The 14,873-nt window shown below is 48.6% G+C and overlaps 1 protein-coding gene across 12 annotated transcripts in view; it reads right to left on the bottom strand.

Annotated features, from left to right (window-relative positions):
• LOC147101456 (supervillin-like) overlaps positions 1–14,873 on the bottom strand; it is a 221,357-nt gene that overhangs the window by 12,613 nt on the left and 193,871 nt on the right. For 11 of the 12 annotated variants that reach the window (XM_085966587.1, XM_085966588.1, XM_085966585.1 and 8 more), the window contains 6 exons: positions 8,007–8,106; positions 6,415–6,625; positions 4,294–4,427; positions 3,162–3,317; positions 1,036–1,179; positions 814–926 (listed from right to left, as the gene is read on the bottom strand). In XM_085966587.1, coding sequence (XP_085822713.1) covers positions 814–926; positions 1,036–1,179; positions 3,162–3,317; positions 4,294–4,427; positions 6,415–6,625; positions 8,007–8,106 — 858 coding nt within the window. The remainder of the gene's footprint in view (positions 1–813; positions 927–1,035; positions 1,180–3,161; positions 3,318–4,293; positions 4,428–6,414; positions 6,626–8,006; positions 8,107–14,873) is intronic. The other variant, XM_085966581.1, reaches the window with a different exon arrangement.

Below are 14,873 nucleotides of genomic sequence, written 5' to 3' on the forward strand. Positions count from 1 at the left end.
ACTTGGAGGGCAACTTGGAGGTGGTGGTGTTCCCATGCGCCTGCTGCCCTTGTCCTGCTAGGTGGAAGAGGTCACGGGTTTGGGATGTGCTGCCAAAGAAGCCTTGGCGAGTTGCTGCAGTGCATCTTGTAGATGGTACACACTGCAGCCACGGTATGCCGGTGGTGAAGGGAGTGAATGTTTAAGGTGGTGGATGGGGGGCCAATCAAGCGGGCTGCTTTGTCCTGGATGGTGTCGAGCTTTTTGAGTGTTGTTGGAGCTGCACTCATCCAGGCAAGTGGAGAGTATTCCATCACACTCCTAACTGAAGAGTCACACAGTGGGCTGGCACTGCGACTTGTGGCATTTTGAAAACTTTAAATGCTGTAAACTAAGGGAGTATCTGCACGCCAGATTATACAGCAAACAGACGTGCTGAAAACAGGAGAATTTTCATTCCAAAAAAAGTTTGGATTCGAAGCTTTGTAGCTAATCTCTGCTGAGGTGATAGGACTGGCCTGCCAGCCAGGATGGGAAATGAAAATCAGCCAGGGCACCTGCTCCTGACTGCTTTCCTCCTGCAAAGTGCGGGCGCACGAACGTTGAGCGGCAGCAGGATTGGGTTCAGCTGCGATGCCCTCCTTGGTAAAATAGCCAGCTCACCGCCTATACTCGTCCATAAAGAACAACCAATGGATTAGGTACTGGAGGGTGCCCGCCCCCCCATGGAACTATAACCCAGCATACTTCAGGAGAGAACAGCAGCAATCAATTTCTCTTTCTTCTAAAAAACGCTTTATTTAAAAGCATTTTGCTGTGGAGAAGCGCAGGTACCTGTTGCACAATCTCCATGTCGTATTCCCACCGCGGGAAGATATTGGTGAAGGTCAATGGCTCTGCGCCGGCATGCACCATGTACGCTTTCGGCGGCCGCTTCGGGTTCCTCTCTGCATGGACAAAAATTCCAGTTATTGCCTCGAGACGATTGACCTATTTCGAAGAATTGACTGCGCCAGCTGATGGTTTCCGTCCCGCGCACTGCGCTGTGCGACTGACCTGTACAGTACTGCAGCGCCGTCTCCATGGCGCATTTCCGCTCCATGTCCCATCGAATCTTCGCCGAGCCTGTGCTTTCACTGTCCGATGGCCACCAGCCCTGCCACAGGTAAACTTCGAGCCGGTTATCCACGAGGAACAAAGCTGGAGGAACCCGACGTACAAAATGAGACACTAACATACGGTCAGGTGCAACTTAGATAACAGGGTCAATATTGACTCCCAGTGGGTTACGGGTGGGCGGTCTCAGTTTGAGGGCTGGGTGTATTTTAACTCCTGGGCTCATCTGCATGCCTCTGGTCAGCTGCCCGCCCAAAACGGGTGGAACGCAACAGCTGGCCAGCGGGCAGGAGTGGAAGTTCAGGCGACCGGAGGCTACTGTCCGGCACCAAGGCACGGTTCACCGGCGAGCAGGGAAGGGTTTTGGGAGGATCCGGTGGGAGGGAAGTGCGGGGCAGGGAAGGCCGTGACTTTCCTTGTGGGGCCCAGAGTAACACTCCGGCTCCTCCTGTCCTCACAAAGGACAGTTTTCCACTTACCTTGGAGGGAGCTTAGGAACCTAGGTTACACTGAGGGTGACGGATGGCCAGAGTGTACAGGGGCGGGAATGGCACTGCAGGGTTGCAGATAATGTCACACAACCACGAGCGTGGAGCTCAGCCAGTTTCGAAGCATTAAGCGGACCTCAAGAGGAGATTAAAAGGAGTAGTTTTTAAGTGAGAGCAAGAAAAAGAGAAAAAGAGAGAAATAGAAAATAACTGAGAATGTGATGAGAGAGAGAGAAAGGGATACAAAGAGGATGCGGGAAAGAAAAAGAGAATCTTCACTCAGGAAAATGTTCAATTTTGAAGCCAACTAAATATCTCCACCTGCTTTTGTTGACAGTTGGAAAAGGTCGATGCAATTGCTTACACCTGTGAGGTGGAGCCTCTAAAATGTAACATAGGAATAGAGGGAGAGACACAAATCGAGAAAGGCAGACAAACAGGTCTTTCCTCATTCTAATTTGATTTTTTTTAAATATAAAGTTGAACTTTGAAAGCAAACGAAGCCTCTGAAGGGAACTCATCAGAAGGAAGGATAGAAGGGGAAAGAGAAAAAGTGATGGGGGGTGGGTTGAGACGGTGGGACCGAAAAGGACACAAATATAGAGAAAAGCAGGAAATTTCCCTTCTCATTCTAATTTGATTTATTTTTAAAGTTGAATTTTGAAAGCAAACACAACCGCTTTGGGGGAAACAGATAGGAAGCGAGGGTAGGCAGGAAACTAGTTGAGGGGAGATTTTCGGGGTTGAGCAGATAGTTCAAAGGGGAAAGAGATGGGATAGTGATGGGACGGAGTGATGGTAGGAATGGGAACAAGGAGTAAGAAGGTGAAGGGATGGGATACCAGATGGGAGCAAGGGGGTGGTGGAAGCATTAGTGATTGGGGGAGGGGAGAGGATAGGAACCGCTGTTGAAATGTTTCAAAGCATTTCATCAAATGTATTATTTCTGAGGTGCTCTTTTGACTGTTGTTCCATATGAGGCAGCCATTTCATGCACAAGATCCTATAAACAGCCATAAGATATAAATGACCAGGTAATCTGTCTTTGAGTTTTTCTTGGTGATAAATGGTGAGGGAGGAATGTCGGCTAGGACACCGGGAGAACTCCCAGCTGTTCTTTGAATACAGTCTGAACAGGCAGACGGGATCTTCGGTGAAGAACAAGCTTCTCCGACAATGGAGCACTCCCTCGGTGCTGCAATGTGGTTTCAGGTGTTTGTGGGATCTTGCTGTGCTGCCGCATTTCCTACTTTACAACCGTGACTGCACTTCAAAAAGTACTTCACTGGCTTTAGAAGTGCTTCGGGGCAAGCTGAGGCCATAAAGACGATGCAAGTCTTTCTGTTAACGTGGTGTCAGGTTAGATTAGGTGTTCAAATTCTGGAGTGGGGCTCCAACCCAGAACCTTATGACACAAAGGCAAACAAACTTAGCCAAGCTGACAATGACGTCCTGGGAGAAAGACACACCGGAATGCTCTGGTCTTGTGGATCTTTATCCCTCCCTCGTTCTTGTGCCCCTGTGGGTGTGTGTCTGCCCCACACTTGTTTGGTGGTGCGTGCAGGAAGGGGGGCTCACCTGGCTGAGGCACTGAGTAGAGGTCCTCCTGCAGGAATGGCATAGCCATGACACCGCTGGAGACGCGTGCGGGACTGAGCTGCTCCGTCGCGGTAAACTCCCCCGAGGAAGCAGTCATCCTAAAGAGCCGCACAGTGAAGTTGTACTTCCCGGGATCTGAAAGACATAAAAGATAATAATCGACACTGCGGAGCGAGACAACTGGATTGTTAAATAGCCCTAATGTGACAATTAGCAATCAGCTAGCAACTTGCTGATGTCTCGGAGCAGCGTAGAACCATAAAATACGGTCTGGTACCAAAAAAATATATAGCCAGTGAATCTGGACTCTACACACCCCCTACTCCCAGCCCAGTGAATCTGGACTCTACACTCCCCCTACTCCCAGCCCAGTGAATCTGGACTCTCCACTCCCCCTACTCCCAGCCCAGTGAATCTGGACTCTCCACTCCCCCTACTCCCAGCCCAGTGAATCTGGACTCTACACTCCCCCTACTCCCAGCCCAGTGAATCTGGAATCTACACTACCCCTACTCCCAGCCCAGTGAATCTGGACTCTGCACTCCCCCTACTCCCAGCCCAGTGAATCTGGACTCTCCACTCCCCCTACTCCCAGCCCAGTGAATCTGGACTCTCCACTCCCCCTACTCCCAGCCCAGTGAATCTGGACTCTACACTCCCCCTACTCCCAGCCCAGTGAATCTGGACTCTGCACTCCCCCTACTCCCAGCCCAGTGAATCTGGACTCTCCACTCCCCCTACTGCGAGCCCAGTGAATCTGGACTCTACACTCCCCCTACTCCCAGCCCAGTGAATCTGGACTCTCCACTCCCCCTACTCCCAGTCCAGTGAATCTGGACTCTACACTCCCCCTACTCTCAGCCCAGTGAATCTGGACTCTCCACTCCCCCTACTCCCAGCCCAGTGAATCTGGACTCTCCACTCCCCCTACTCCCAGCCCAGTGAATCTGGACTCTGCACTCCCCCTACTGCGAGCCCAGCGAATCTGGACTCTCCACTCCCCCTACTCCCAGCCCAGTGAATCTGGACTCTACACTCCCCCTACTCCCAGCCCAGTGAATCTGGACTCTCCACTCCCCCTACTCCCAGCCCAGAGTCTGAAATCCGTTACCTTGTAACATGCAGTCATACACCTTTCGATCCTCTTTTCCCAAGGCACGCCAGAACTCTGGTACTTCTGAGCCTTCCTCCAACTCACACACTGTTACATCTGTCCGGCTCCACAGACCCAGCTCCTGAGGAGGTCTAAGGAAAGAAAGAACTTGGATTTATACCGAGCCTGATCACGACGCTCAGAAATGTCCCATAAGCCTTTCGCATACAAGGAATTACTTTGAAACTCGTTGCTGTCGTTTGCTCAGTAAACTCAGCAGAAATGTTCATAGCAAGATCCAACAAACAGCAAAGAGCTGAACGACCTACTTTGGAGGCATTGGTTGAGGGATCAATGTTGGCCAGGACATTGGGAGAACTCCCTGCTCTTCGAATAGTGCCCTGGGATTCTTAATATCCACTGGAAGCACCAGAACAGGCAGACAGGATCTAAGTTGAACATCTCGTCCGAAGGACATCGCCTCTGACATTCCCTCAGTGTCAGCCTAGTTTTTGTGTTTAAGTCCTGGAGAGGGGTTAGGAACCACAATCTGCTGGCTCAGAGGTGAGAATCCTATTAATTGAGCCAAGCTAACTTCAAACTGTTCACCACAATGGAACCGAACAGGATATAGAATCCATTAGGCCACAACATACATAAATACTGTGGCAACAAGAGCAGGTCAGAGGTTAGGTGTTCTGCGGCGAGTGTCTCACCTCCTGACACCCCAAAGCCTTTCCACCATCTACAAGGCACAAGTAAGGAGTGTGATGGAATACTCTCCACTTGCCTGGATGAGTGCAGCTGCAACAACACTCAAGAAGCTCGACACCATCCAGGACAAAGCAGCCTGTTTGATTGGCACCCCATTCACTGCCTTAAACATTCACTCCCTCCACCACCGGCGTACCGTGGCTGCAGTTTGTACCATCTTCAAGATGCACTGCAGCAACTCGCCAAGGCTTCTTTGGCAGCACCTCCCAAACCCGCGACCTCTTCCACCTAGAAGGACAAGGGAACACCACCACCTCCAAGTTCCCCTCCAAGTCACACACCATCCTGACTTAGAAATATATCGTCGATCCTTCATCGTCGCTGGGTCAAAATCCTGGAACTCCCTCCCTAACAGCAGTGTGAGAGTACCTTCACCACACGGACTGCAGCAGTTCTAGAAGGCGGCTCACCACCACCTTCTCAAGGGCAATTAGGGATGGGCAATAAATGCTGGCCTTGCCAGCAACGCCCACATCCCATAAGCGAATTAAAAAAACATTTCTGAACTGTAATCTTATTCCATTTTGTTCTTTTCCAATTGTTTTCCAGTATTTTTCTCCCCTCTCCTCAAGGTGAGCAGGCCAGTCGACCCACAGTTGAGCCCAATCCTGGTCTCACTTGTTGCCGGGTCACTGCATAGTAACTGGGAAGAAGAATCTTGGTCATTTTTCTCTCTCAGTCCCAGGGGTGCTGAGGTTGATTGCAGCAACCTGATCATCGTGTTGCTGAGGTGAAGCAGCTCGGACCAGGAGGTGAATTGGACACCTTTTTGGTTTGTGAGGTTCAGCTCGACACTGTGTGGTGAATTTACCCACTGAGCCATGACGAGAAGTCTTGATTCTGGTAACGAATTGCACGGAAAGACTCAAGTTAATTGGTGAAAATATATGTATTGTAGCCGTCAACATGCTAACAGAGCTGGGGGGATGGAGGGGCGGGGGCGGAATTGGGGAGCATTCGAAGGCTGGGGGAGGGGAAGAGGTGCACTCAGCGAGGTGGGGAAACAGTCAGAGTGGGGACCAGTTTTGAAAACTAGACCTGTTTTGAGACCAGGCTGGTTTGGAGAACCAATCCTGGCTGAAAGCTGAGGTGATAACCTCCTGGTTACTGCACAGTCCACAGATTGTTTCTTGCTACCCATGGTGATGGAGGGGGACATCCATTCAATATTGCAGATCATGGCAAAAAAGAACGACTGCACAGAAACTCCTCAGATTTGGTATTGGAGTTGCAATCCTTCTCCTTTAGAGGAGGGGGAGTCAAAGAGGGAAGTGAAAGTACCCAGTGCTTTTCATAATGTAATGATTATAGGGAACTGTCGCTTTAATTTGTTAGACGACTTTCTGAACACAAGTTCTTCCTTACCGTTCTTTAATGTGATTGGCCGCGGTCCTGCCGACCTCCTTTACACTGGCTTGAGCTTTGCAGCCATGCCACAGATAGATCAGAGCTTGCTGAGTGTTCACCAGGGCAAGCGAACCCCTTGAGCGCAGACTGCTGCAGCTACACGCCACCTCCAGGAGACTCCCCTCCACCGGGACCTCACCCTGCACGATGTACAACCACCAAAGACCTGCTGAAGACGGATGGAAAAACAACTTAGAATGACTCGCCTTTATATAGTGCCTTAAAAAAAAACTACGGCACTATTCGAGGGACAGCAGGGGACTTCTCCCTGGCCAACATTCATCCCTCAACTAATATCACTATAACAGACCATCTGGTCATTTATTTCATTGCTGTTTGTGGGAGCTTGCTGTGCACAAACTGGCTGCTGCACGTGCCTACATTACAACAGTGAGTACACTTCAAAAAGTACTTCAGTGGCTATAAAGTGCTTTGGGACATCCTGAGGTCGTGAAACGCGCTACAGAAATGCAAGTTCTCTGTTTTAAGTCCCCGACATTCCAAAACGCTTCACAACCAATGAATCACTTTTTGAAGTGTAGTCACATATGCAGGCAAAACGTGTCTGTTTTGGTCGTGTTGGCTGAGGGATAGATGTTGGCCAGGACACTGGCAAAGCTCTTTGTGCTTGCTCAGAACAGTGCCATGAGGTTTTTTTACATCCATCGGAACAGGTGGACGGGGCCTGCATTAATGTCCCCCCAGCACTACACACAAGTGTCAGCCTAGATTATGTGCTCAAGTCCTAGAGTGGGGCTTGAACTCACAACCTGCGGACTCAGGAGGCAAGAGCCCAACCAACCAAGCCATGCTGCCACTTGTTGAATTGACAGCATTTGATGTTCTCGTTGAATAATGCATGGTCAATTATATATTGCGGGCGCTGAGGTTTGGAGGAACGTATAGGCCAGGAATGGCAAACGATCGGTCAAGATGGTGGACCTTTCTCAAGTGCTGAACCTGCTCTTTGCATCAGAATTGCCCAGCAAAACCCCCTCCCAAGGAAGGATTTGGTGTTTCTGCCGGCATTGCCGTTGGTCGTGTTCTTTGGATGGCAAAATTGGGATGTAAAAGCAGCAAAAGGAAATCCCATTTTTACAAAGCCCAGGAAAGTACAGAAGATAGAGCAAGTATAATTGTGTGAGAGAGATAGAGAGAGATGAGTCACGGGAGGAAGGGGTCATTTTGATTTTGTGCGCTAGTGTAAAACGGGTGATAGCGAGTCGGCAGCCTGTTTTACATCGCTCCCCATTTTTATTTCCATTGACTTCATTAGATAGAAACATCAGGAGAGATGTAAAATGGGCTCCTGATTCACTCTCACCCATTTTACATTAGCACACAAATTAAAATTTACCCCCACAGTGGGAAGAATAGATTTGCAGGCTAGAGGCGTGCAGGTATCTAGGGGTACTGAGAGTTCCTTCCCATAAACACCCATCACAGATTGTTATTTTTGCACAATCTTCTTTTCCAGAGCGCTTCTTCCGTACGATGGGCTCAATCTCTCTTTGCTTCTCTACTCCATCAAAAAAATTCACAATCCAAACCTTGTGGGCTTATGTTTTCCCTCCTGCCATTGTGGATCATCATTCTGCCTTGGAACAGCTGGAGAAAGCAGGGGGGCTCCTTTCCCTGTGACACCAGCACCTAGGAAACAGTACAAACATTTAACCCTCTGTCAACCAGCAGCATTGTTTCAGCAAACCTGTATTAAGTAGAAGATTTTGGTTCAGCACCTCCCAAACATAGAAACATAGAAGCATAGAAGATAGGAGTAGGAGTAGGCCATTCGGCCCCTCGAGCCTGCTCCACCATTCAATGCGATCATGGCTGATCATCCAAATTCAGTACCCTGTCCCTGCTTTCTCCCCATATCCCTTGATCCCTTTAGCCTTAAGAAATATATCCAACTCCTTCTTGAATATATTTAATGAATTGGCCTCTACTGCCTTCTATGGTAGAGAATTCCACAGGTTCACCACTCTCTGGGTGAAGAAATTCCTCCTCATTTCTGTCCTAAATGGCTTACCCCTTATCCTTAGACTGTGACCCCTGGTTCTGGACTCCCCAACCATCGGGAACATCCTTCCTGCATCTAGTCTGTCCAGTCCTGTCAGAATTTTATAAGTTTCAATGAGATCCCCTCTCATTCTTCTAAACTCCAGCGAGTATAAGCCCAATCGACCCAATCTCTCCTCGTACGTCATTCCTGCCATCCCAGGTATCAGCCTGGTGAATCTTCTAATACCTAGAAGGACAAGGGCAGCAGGCGCATGGGAACACCACCACCTCCAGGTTCCCCTGCAAGTTACACACCATCCTGACTTGGAAATATATTGCTGTTCCTTCATCATCGTTGGATCAAAACCCTGGAACTCCCTAACAGCACTGTGGGAGCACCTTCACCACACGGACTGCAGCGGTTCAAGAAGACGGCTCACCACCATCTTTTCCAGGGCAATTAGGGATGGGCAATAAATGCTGGCCTTGCCAGCGACGCCCACATCCCGTGAATGAATTAAAAAAAAATCAACCTGGAAAATTGAAAATAATTGTTTTTTTCTATTGATGCTTTAAGGTGCAGTGTTATACACAGTTTATTTGTCATATACAGTACACGGTGTAGTGTACATGATACAGAGTGATAGCAGGGGAACAAGGCCTAGCAAGCAGCCCTGGACGCTGATTTTGGGGAGTATTGGGATATGCTACTGTACAGTACTTGTCCGTAACTGGAGGCTTTCAGTTGAGGCACTGGGAGCTGTCATTTGTCACATTTTGAAGAGGAAATTAAGTGCCTCACACTAAAGGCTTGTAAACATAGAAACATAGAAGATAGGAGCAGGAGTAGGCCATTCGGCCCTTCGAGCCTGCTCCGCCATTCAACGAGATCATGGCTGATCATCCAAACCCTAGCACCCGGTCCCTACACCGACAGCCATCCCACCCAAGCCCTAACCCCGTAACCCCACGTATTTAATCCCCCCTAACACTAAGGGCCAATTTTTATCATGGCCAATCAACCTAACCCGCACATCTTTGGACTGTGGGAGGAAACCGGAGCACCCGGAGGAAACCCACGCAAACACGGGGAGAATGTGCAAACTCCACACAGACAGTCACCCGAGGCCGGATTTGAACCCGGGTCCCTGGCGCTGTGAGGCAACAGTGCTAACCACTATGCCACACGATAATCAGCCGCTTGCCAGAAACAGGGGTCAAATTGAAATAGAAATTCCTCACTCAGACTCAGTTCTGATACTGAACTACTTTCCAGTGTCTGAACTGACCGGTTTACTGGGGGAGGTCCTCTTGCTCCTCCCACAGCTGATGTGCTGTCTGCCTATGAATCATAGAATGGTTACAGCACAGAAGGAGGCCATTCTGCCTCCACCATCCTTTCAGGCAGTGCATTCCAGATCCTAACCACTCGCTGCATAAAAAAGTTTTTCCTCATGTCGCCTTTGGTCCTTCAGCCCATCACCTTAAACCTGTGTCCTCTGGTTCTCGACCCTTCTGCCAATGGGAACAGTTTCTCTCTATCTACTCTGTCCAGACCCCTCATGATTTTGAACACCTCTATCAAATCTCCTCTCAACCATCTCTGCTCTAAGGAGAACAATTCTACCTTCTCCAGTTTATCCACGTAACTGAAGTCCCTCATCCCTGGAACTATTCTTGTAAATCTTTTCTGCACCCTCTCTAAGGCCTTCACATCCTTCCTAAAGTACGGTGCCCAGAATTGGACACATTACTCCAGTTGAAGCCGAACCAGTGTTTTATAGAGGTTTATCATAACTTCCTTGCTTTTGTGCTCTATGGGCTAGATTTTCTAGATTTTCTCAGCCCCAAGGAGCCGGGTATGGAGGCGGGACTGCCGGTAAAGTTGCAGAATTTGGGGGTGGGTAGCAAACCCGCCTCCGTGCCCTCTTGCCAGGAGGCGGGAAGCCATAGTTAACAGGCAGAAAATAGGATTATCCCCATTTTTCATTCCGAAGTGCGGGCTTCCCGACCTGGGGAACCCCATCGGGGTGTAGTGGCCGAGTAGGAGGTCTGTGGGGGTCGGAGGGGTCTAAAAGTGTAATGTAGAGGTGAGTGATGGGAGCAAGTGTGGAGCGGTAAGTATGTGAGGTGAGTGTAAAGTGTTAGAAAATGTTAACTTACCTTTGTTTCTGCCTACAGCCTTCAGCCGCTGTGGAGCCGGAGTCCCTACATCTCCATTGTAGAGATCACAGACTGGCTGTTGGATCCTCCGATCCAACAGTCATCTGATTTCTACAAAGTAGAAAGGTTTGATGAGTCCTGAACACAAGGACTCATCAAACTACACAGAATGTCAGTGTTTGACAGCTTCACAGAGCTGTCAAACGATGACATTTCTTCTTTCAAAAATTTTTGACAGATGACGCGTCATACTTCCCCCTAATTGGCCTGCTGAGCCCGCCGGGCAGGCTTAACAAGGTCAATCAGGGGAAGATCTTGTTGGATGGCCAGAGGCTGATGGAGGCGGGACTGAAACCAGGCAAGCAGCAGTCCCGCCTCCAACACGTCTCCATTCATAAAATCCAGCCCTGTGCCTTTATTCATGAAACCCAGGATCCCGTATGCTTTTTTAACTGCTTTCTCAACCTGCCCTGCCACCTTCAACGATTTGTGCACATATACCCCCAGGTCTCTCTGTTCCTGCACCCTCTTTAGAATTGTACCCTTTCGTTTATATTGCCTCTCCTCGCTCTTCCTACCACAATGTATCACTTCGTACTTTTCTGCATTAAATTTCATCTGCCACGTGTCTGCCCATTCCACCAGCCCATCTATGTCTTCTTGAAGTCCATCACTATCCTCCTCACTGTTCACTATACTTCCAAGTTTTGTGTCATCTGCAAATTTTTAAATTAAGCCCTGTACACCCAAGTCCAAGTCATTAATATATATCAAGAAAAGCAGTGGATCTAGTACCGACCCCTGGGAACACCACTGTACACCTTCCTCCATCCCGAAAAACAACCGTTCACCACTACTCTCTGTTTCCTGTCACTTAGCTAATTTCGGATCCATGCTGCCACTGTCCCTTTGCTTCCATGGGCTTCAACATGGCTTTCAACTTCAATCTGTGGTTGGGAGGAGGCCCAGGAGGTCATGCTGAGTCCCAGGGAGAGGGAGGGCAGGGCGTTACAGGGCGTTACAGGCAGGGAGCTAAGTTTCCAGCCTCTACCATTGATGGGAGAAAACAGCATCAGCATTAGAGCGATGGGCCTGTCCGTGTGCAATGTGTTAGGCCCGTATGGCTCTGCCTTGCACTTTGACACTGGAGGACACTCACCAACCAGTCATCAAACATCAGGCAGTCTAATGTTGTGGAAGCTGAGAATGACTTCACTAGTGCCTTTAATTCCTAACAAGGAAAACTTTGACGCTCAGTCTTCCGAAAGAAAGACATGCATTCACAGTATAAAGCATCCTTCATGACCGTAGGACATCCCAAAGCCCCTTACAGCCAATGAAGACTTTTGAAGTGTAGTCACTGTTGTAATGTGGGAAACGCGGCAGCCAATTTGCACTCAGCAAGCTCCCACAAACAGCAATGAGATAATGACCAGATAATCTGTTTTTTAAGTGGTGTTGGTTGAGGGATGAATATTGGCCTATTCGTCTAATGTCAGTTGTGGGAAAATTACTAGAAACTGTTATTAGGGACAGAGTGACTGAGCATTTGGACAAATATAAACTGAACAGAGAGAGCCAGCGTTGATTTGTAACAGGTAACTCATGTCTAACAAAAAAGCAACAAACGTGGTAGATAAAGGAGTGTCTACGGATGTTATTTACACGGACTTCCAGCTTAAAAACAAAAAGGGGGCAAGCACTTTGCTGGGAGTGTACTATAGGCCTCCAAACAGTCAGGGGGAGATAGAGGAACAGATATGTAGGCAAATCTCAGAGAAATGTGCAAATAATAGGGTAATAATAATGGGGGATTTCAACTTCCCCAATATTAACTGGGATAGTCAGAGTGTGAAAGGCTCAGAGGGTGTAGAATTCTTAAAGTGCATCCAGGAGAGCTTTTTGAGCCAGCATGTAGAAAGTCCTACAAGAGAGGGGGCAGTACTGGACCTAATTCTAGGGAATGTGGCTGGCCAAGTGGAAAAAGTGCTAGTAGGTGAGCACTTTGGTGACAGTGACCATAATATGGTAAGATTTAAGGTGGTCATGGAAAAGGACATGGATGGGCCGGAAATAAAGGTTCTAAATTGGGGGAAGGCCGATTTTAATAGGATAAGGCAGGATCTGGCCAAAATGGACTGGGATCAGCTACTTGTAGGAAAATCCGCATCGGAGCAATGGGAGGCTTTCAGAAGGGAGATTGAGATCATACAATGGCAACATGTTCCCGTAAAGGTCAAGGGTGGTTCCAAAAACCACAGGGAACCTTGGATGTCAGGGGATATACGAGAATGGATTAGGAAAAAAAGGAGGGCTTTTGGCAGATACAAAAGGCTAAAGACAGAGGAAGCCCTAGAGGAGTACAAAAAGTGCAGGGGGATACTTAAAAAAGAAATTAGGAGATCAAGGAGGGGCCATGAAATAACACTGGCGAGCAAAATAAAGGAAAATCCTAAGATGTTTTATAAGTATATTAAGGGTAAGAGGATAACTAGGGAAAAAATAGGGCCCATTAGGGACAAAAGTGGCAATCTGTGTGTGGAGCCGGAAGATGTCGGAGGGGTTCTAAATGAATTTTTTGCATCTGTTTTCACTATGGAGAAGGACGATGTAGACATAGAAATAGGGCGGGGGGACTGTGATATGCTCGAACATATTAACATCGAGAGGGAGGAGGTATTGGCGGTTTTAGCTGGCCTAAAAATGGATAAATCCCCAGGCCCGGATGAAATGTATCCCAGGCTGCTGTGTGAGGCAAAGGAAGAGATTGCGGGGGCTCTAACACATATATTCAGGACCTCTCTGGCCACAGGGGATGTGCCAGAGGACTGGAGAACCGCTAATGTAGTACCATTATTCAAGAAGGGAAGTAGGGAAAAACCGGGGAACTACAGGCCAGTGAGCCTAACATCAGTGGTAGGAAAATTATTGGAAAAAATTCTGAGGGACAAAATTTGTCTCCACTTGGAGAGGCAAGGATTAATCAGGGATAGTCAACATGGCTTTGTCAAGGGAAGATCATGTCTGACTAATTTGATTGAATTTTTTGAGGGGGTGACTAGGTGTGTGGATGAGGGTAACGCAGTGGATGTGGTATACATGGATTTCAGTAAGGCCTTCGATAAAGTCCCGCACAGGAGACTGGTCAAGAAGGTAAGAGCCCATGGAATCCAGGGTGCCTTGGCACATTGGATACAAAACTGGCTTAGTGGCAGATGGTCGAAGGTTGTTTTTGTGACTGGAAGCCTGTGGCCAGTGGGGTACCACAGGGATCGGTGCTGGGTCCCTTGCTGTTTGTGGTCTACATTAATGACTTGGATATGAATGTAAAGGGTATGATCAGTAAGTTCGCGGATGATACAAAAATTGGTAGGGTGGTAAATAGCGAGGAGGGTAGCCTCAGTCTGCAGGACGATATAGATGGGTTGGTCAGATGGGCGGAACAGTGGCAAATGGAATTTAACCCGGAAAAGTGCGAGGTGATGCACTTTGGGGGGACTAACAAGGCAAGGGAATACACAATGAATGGTAAGACCCTAGGCAAGACGGACGGTCAGAGGGATCTGGGTGTGCAAGTACACAGATCCCTGAAGGCGGCGGAACAGGTGGATAAGGTGGTAAAAAAGGCATATGGGATACTTGCCTTCATTAGCCGAGGCATTGAATATAAGAGCAAGGAGGTTATGATGGAGCTGTATAAAACACTGGTTAGGCCACAGCTGGAATACTGTGTGCAGTTCTGGTCGCCACACTACAGGAAGGATGTGATCGCGTTGGAGAGGGTGCAGAGGAGGTTCACCAGGATGTTACCAGGGCTGGAGCGCTTCAGCTATGAAGAGAGACTGGGCAGATTGGGTTTGTTTTCCTTGGAGCAGAGGAGGCTGAGGGGGGACATGATTGAGGTGTACAAAATTATGAGGGGCATAGATAGGATGGATGCTGAGGAGCTTTTTCCCTTAGTAGAGGGGTCAATAACTAGGGGGCATAGATTCAAGGTAAAGGGCGGGAGGTTTAGAGGGGATTTGAGAAAGAACTTTTTCACCCAGAGGGTGGTTGGAGTCTGGAACTCACTGCCTGAAAGGGTTGTGGAGGCAGGAACCCTCACAACATTTAAGAAGCATTTGGATGAGCACTTGAAATGCCACAGCATACAAGCCTACGGACCAAATGCTGGAATATGGGATTAGATTAGACAGGGCTTGATGGCCGGCGCGGACACGATGGGCCGAAGGGCCTCTATCCGTGCTGTA

This window comes from Somniosus microcephalus, chromosome 24 (assembly GCF_052327205.1).
Source record: "Somniosus microcephalus isolate GS21.2 chromosome 24, FLI_Smic_1.0, whole genome shotgun sequence".
Classification (NCBI taxonomy): domain Eukaryota; kingdom Metazoa; phylum Chordata; class Chondrichthyes; order Squaliformes; family Somniosidae; genus Somniosus; species Somniosus microcephalus.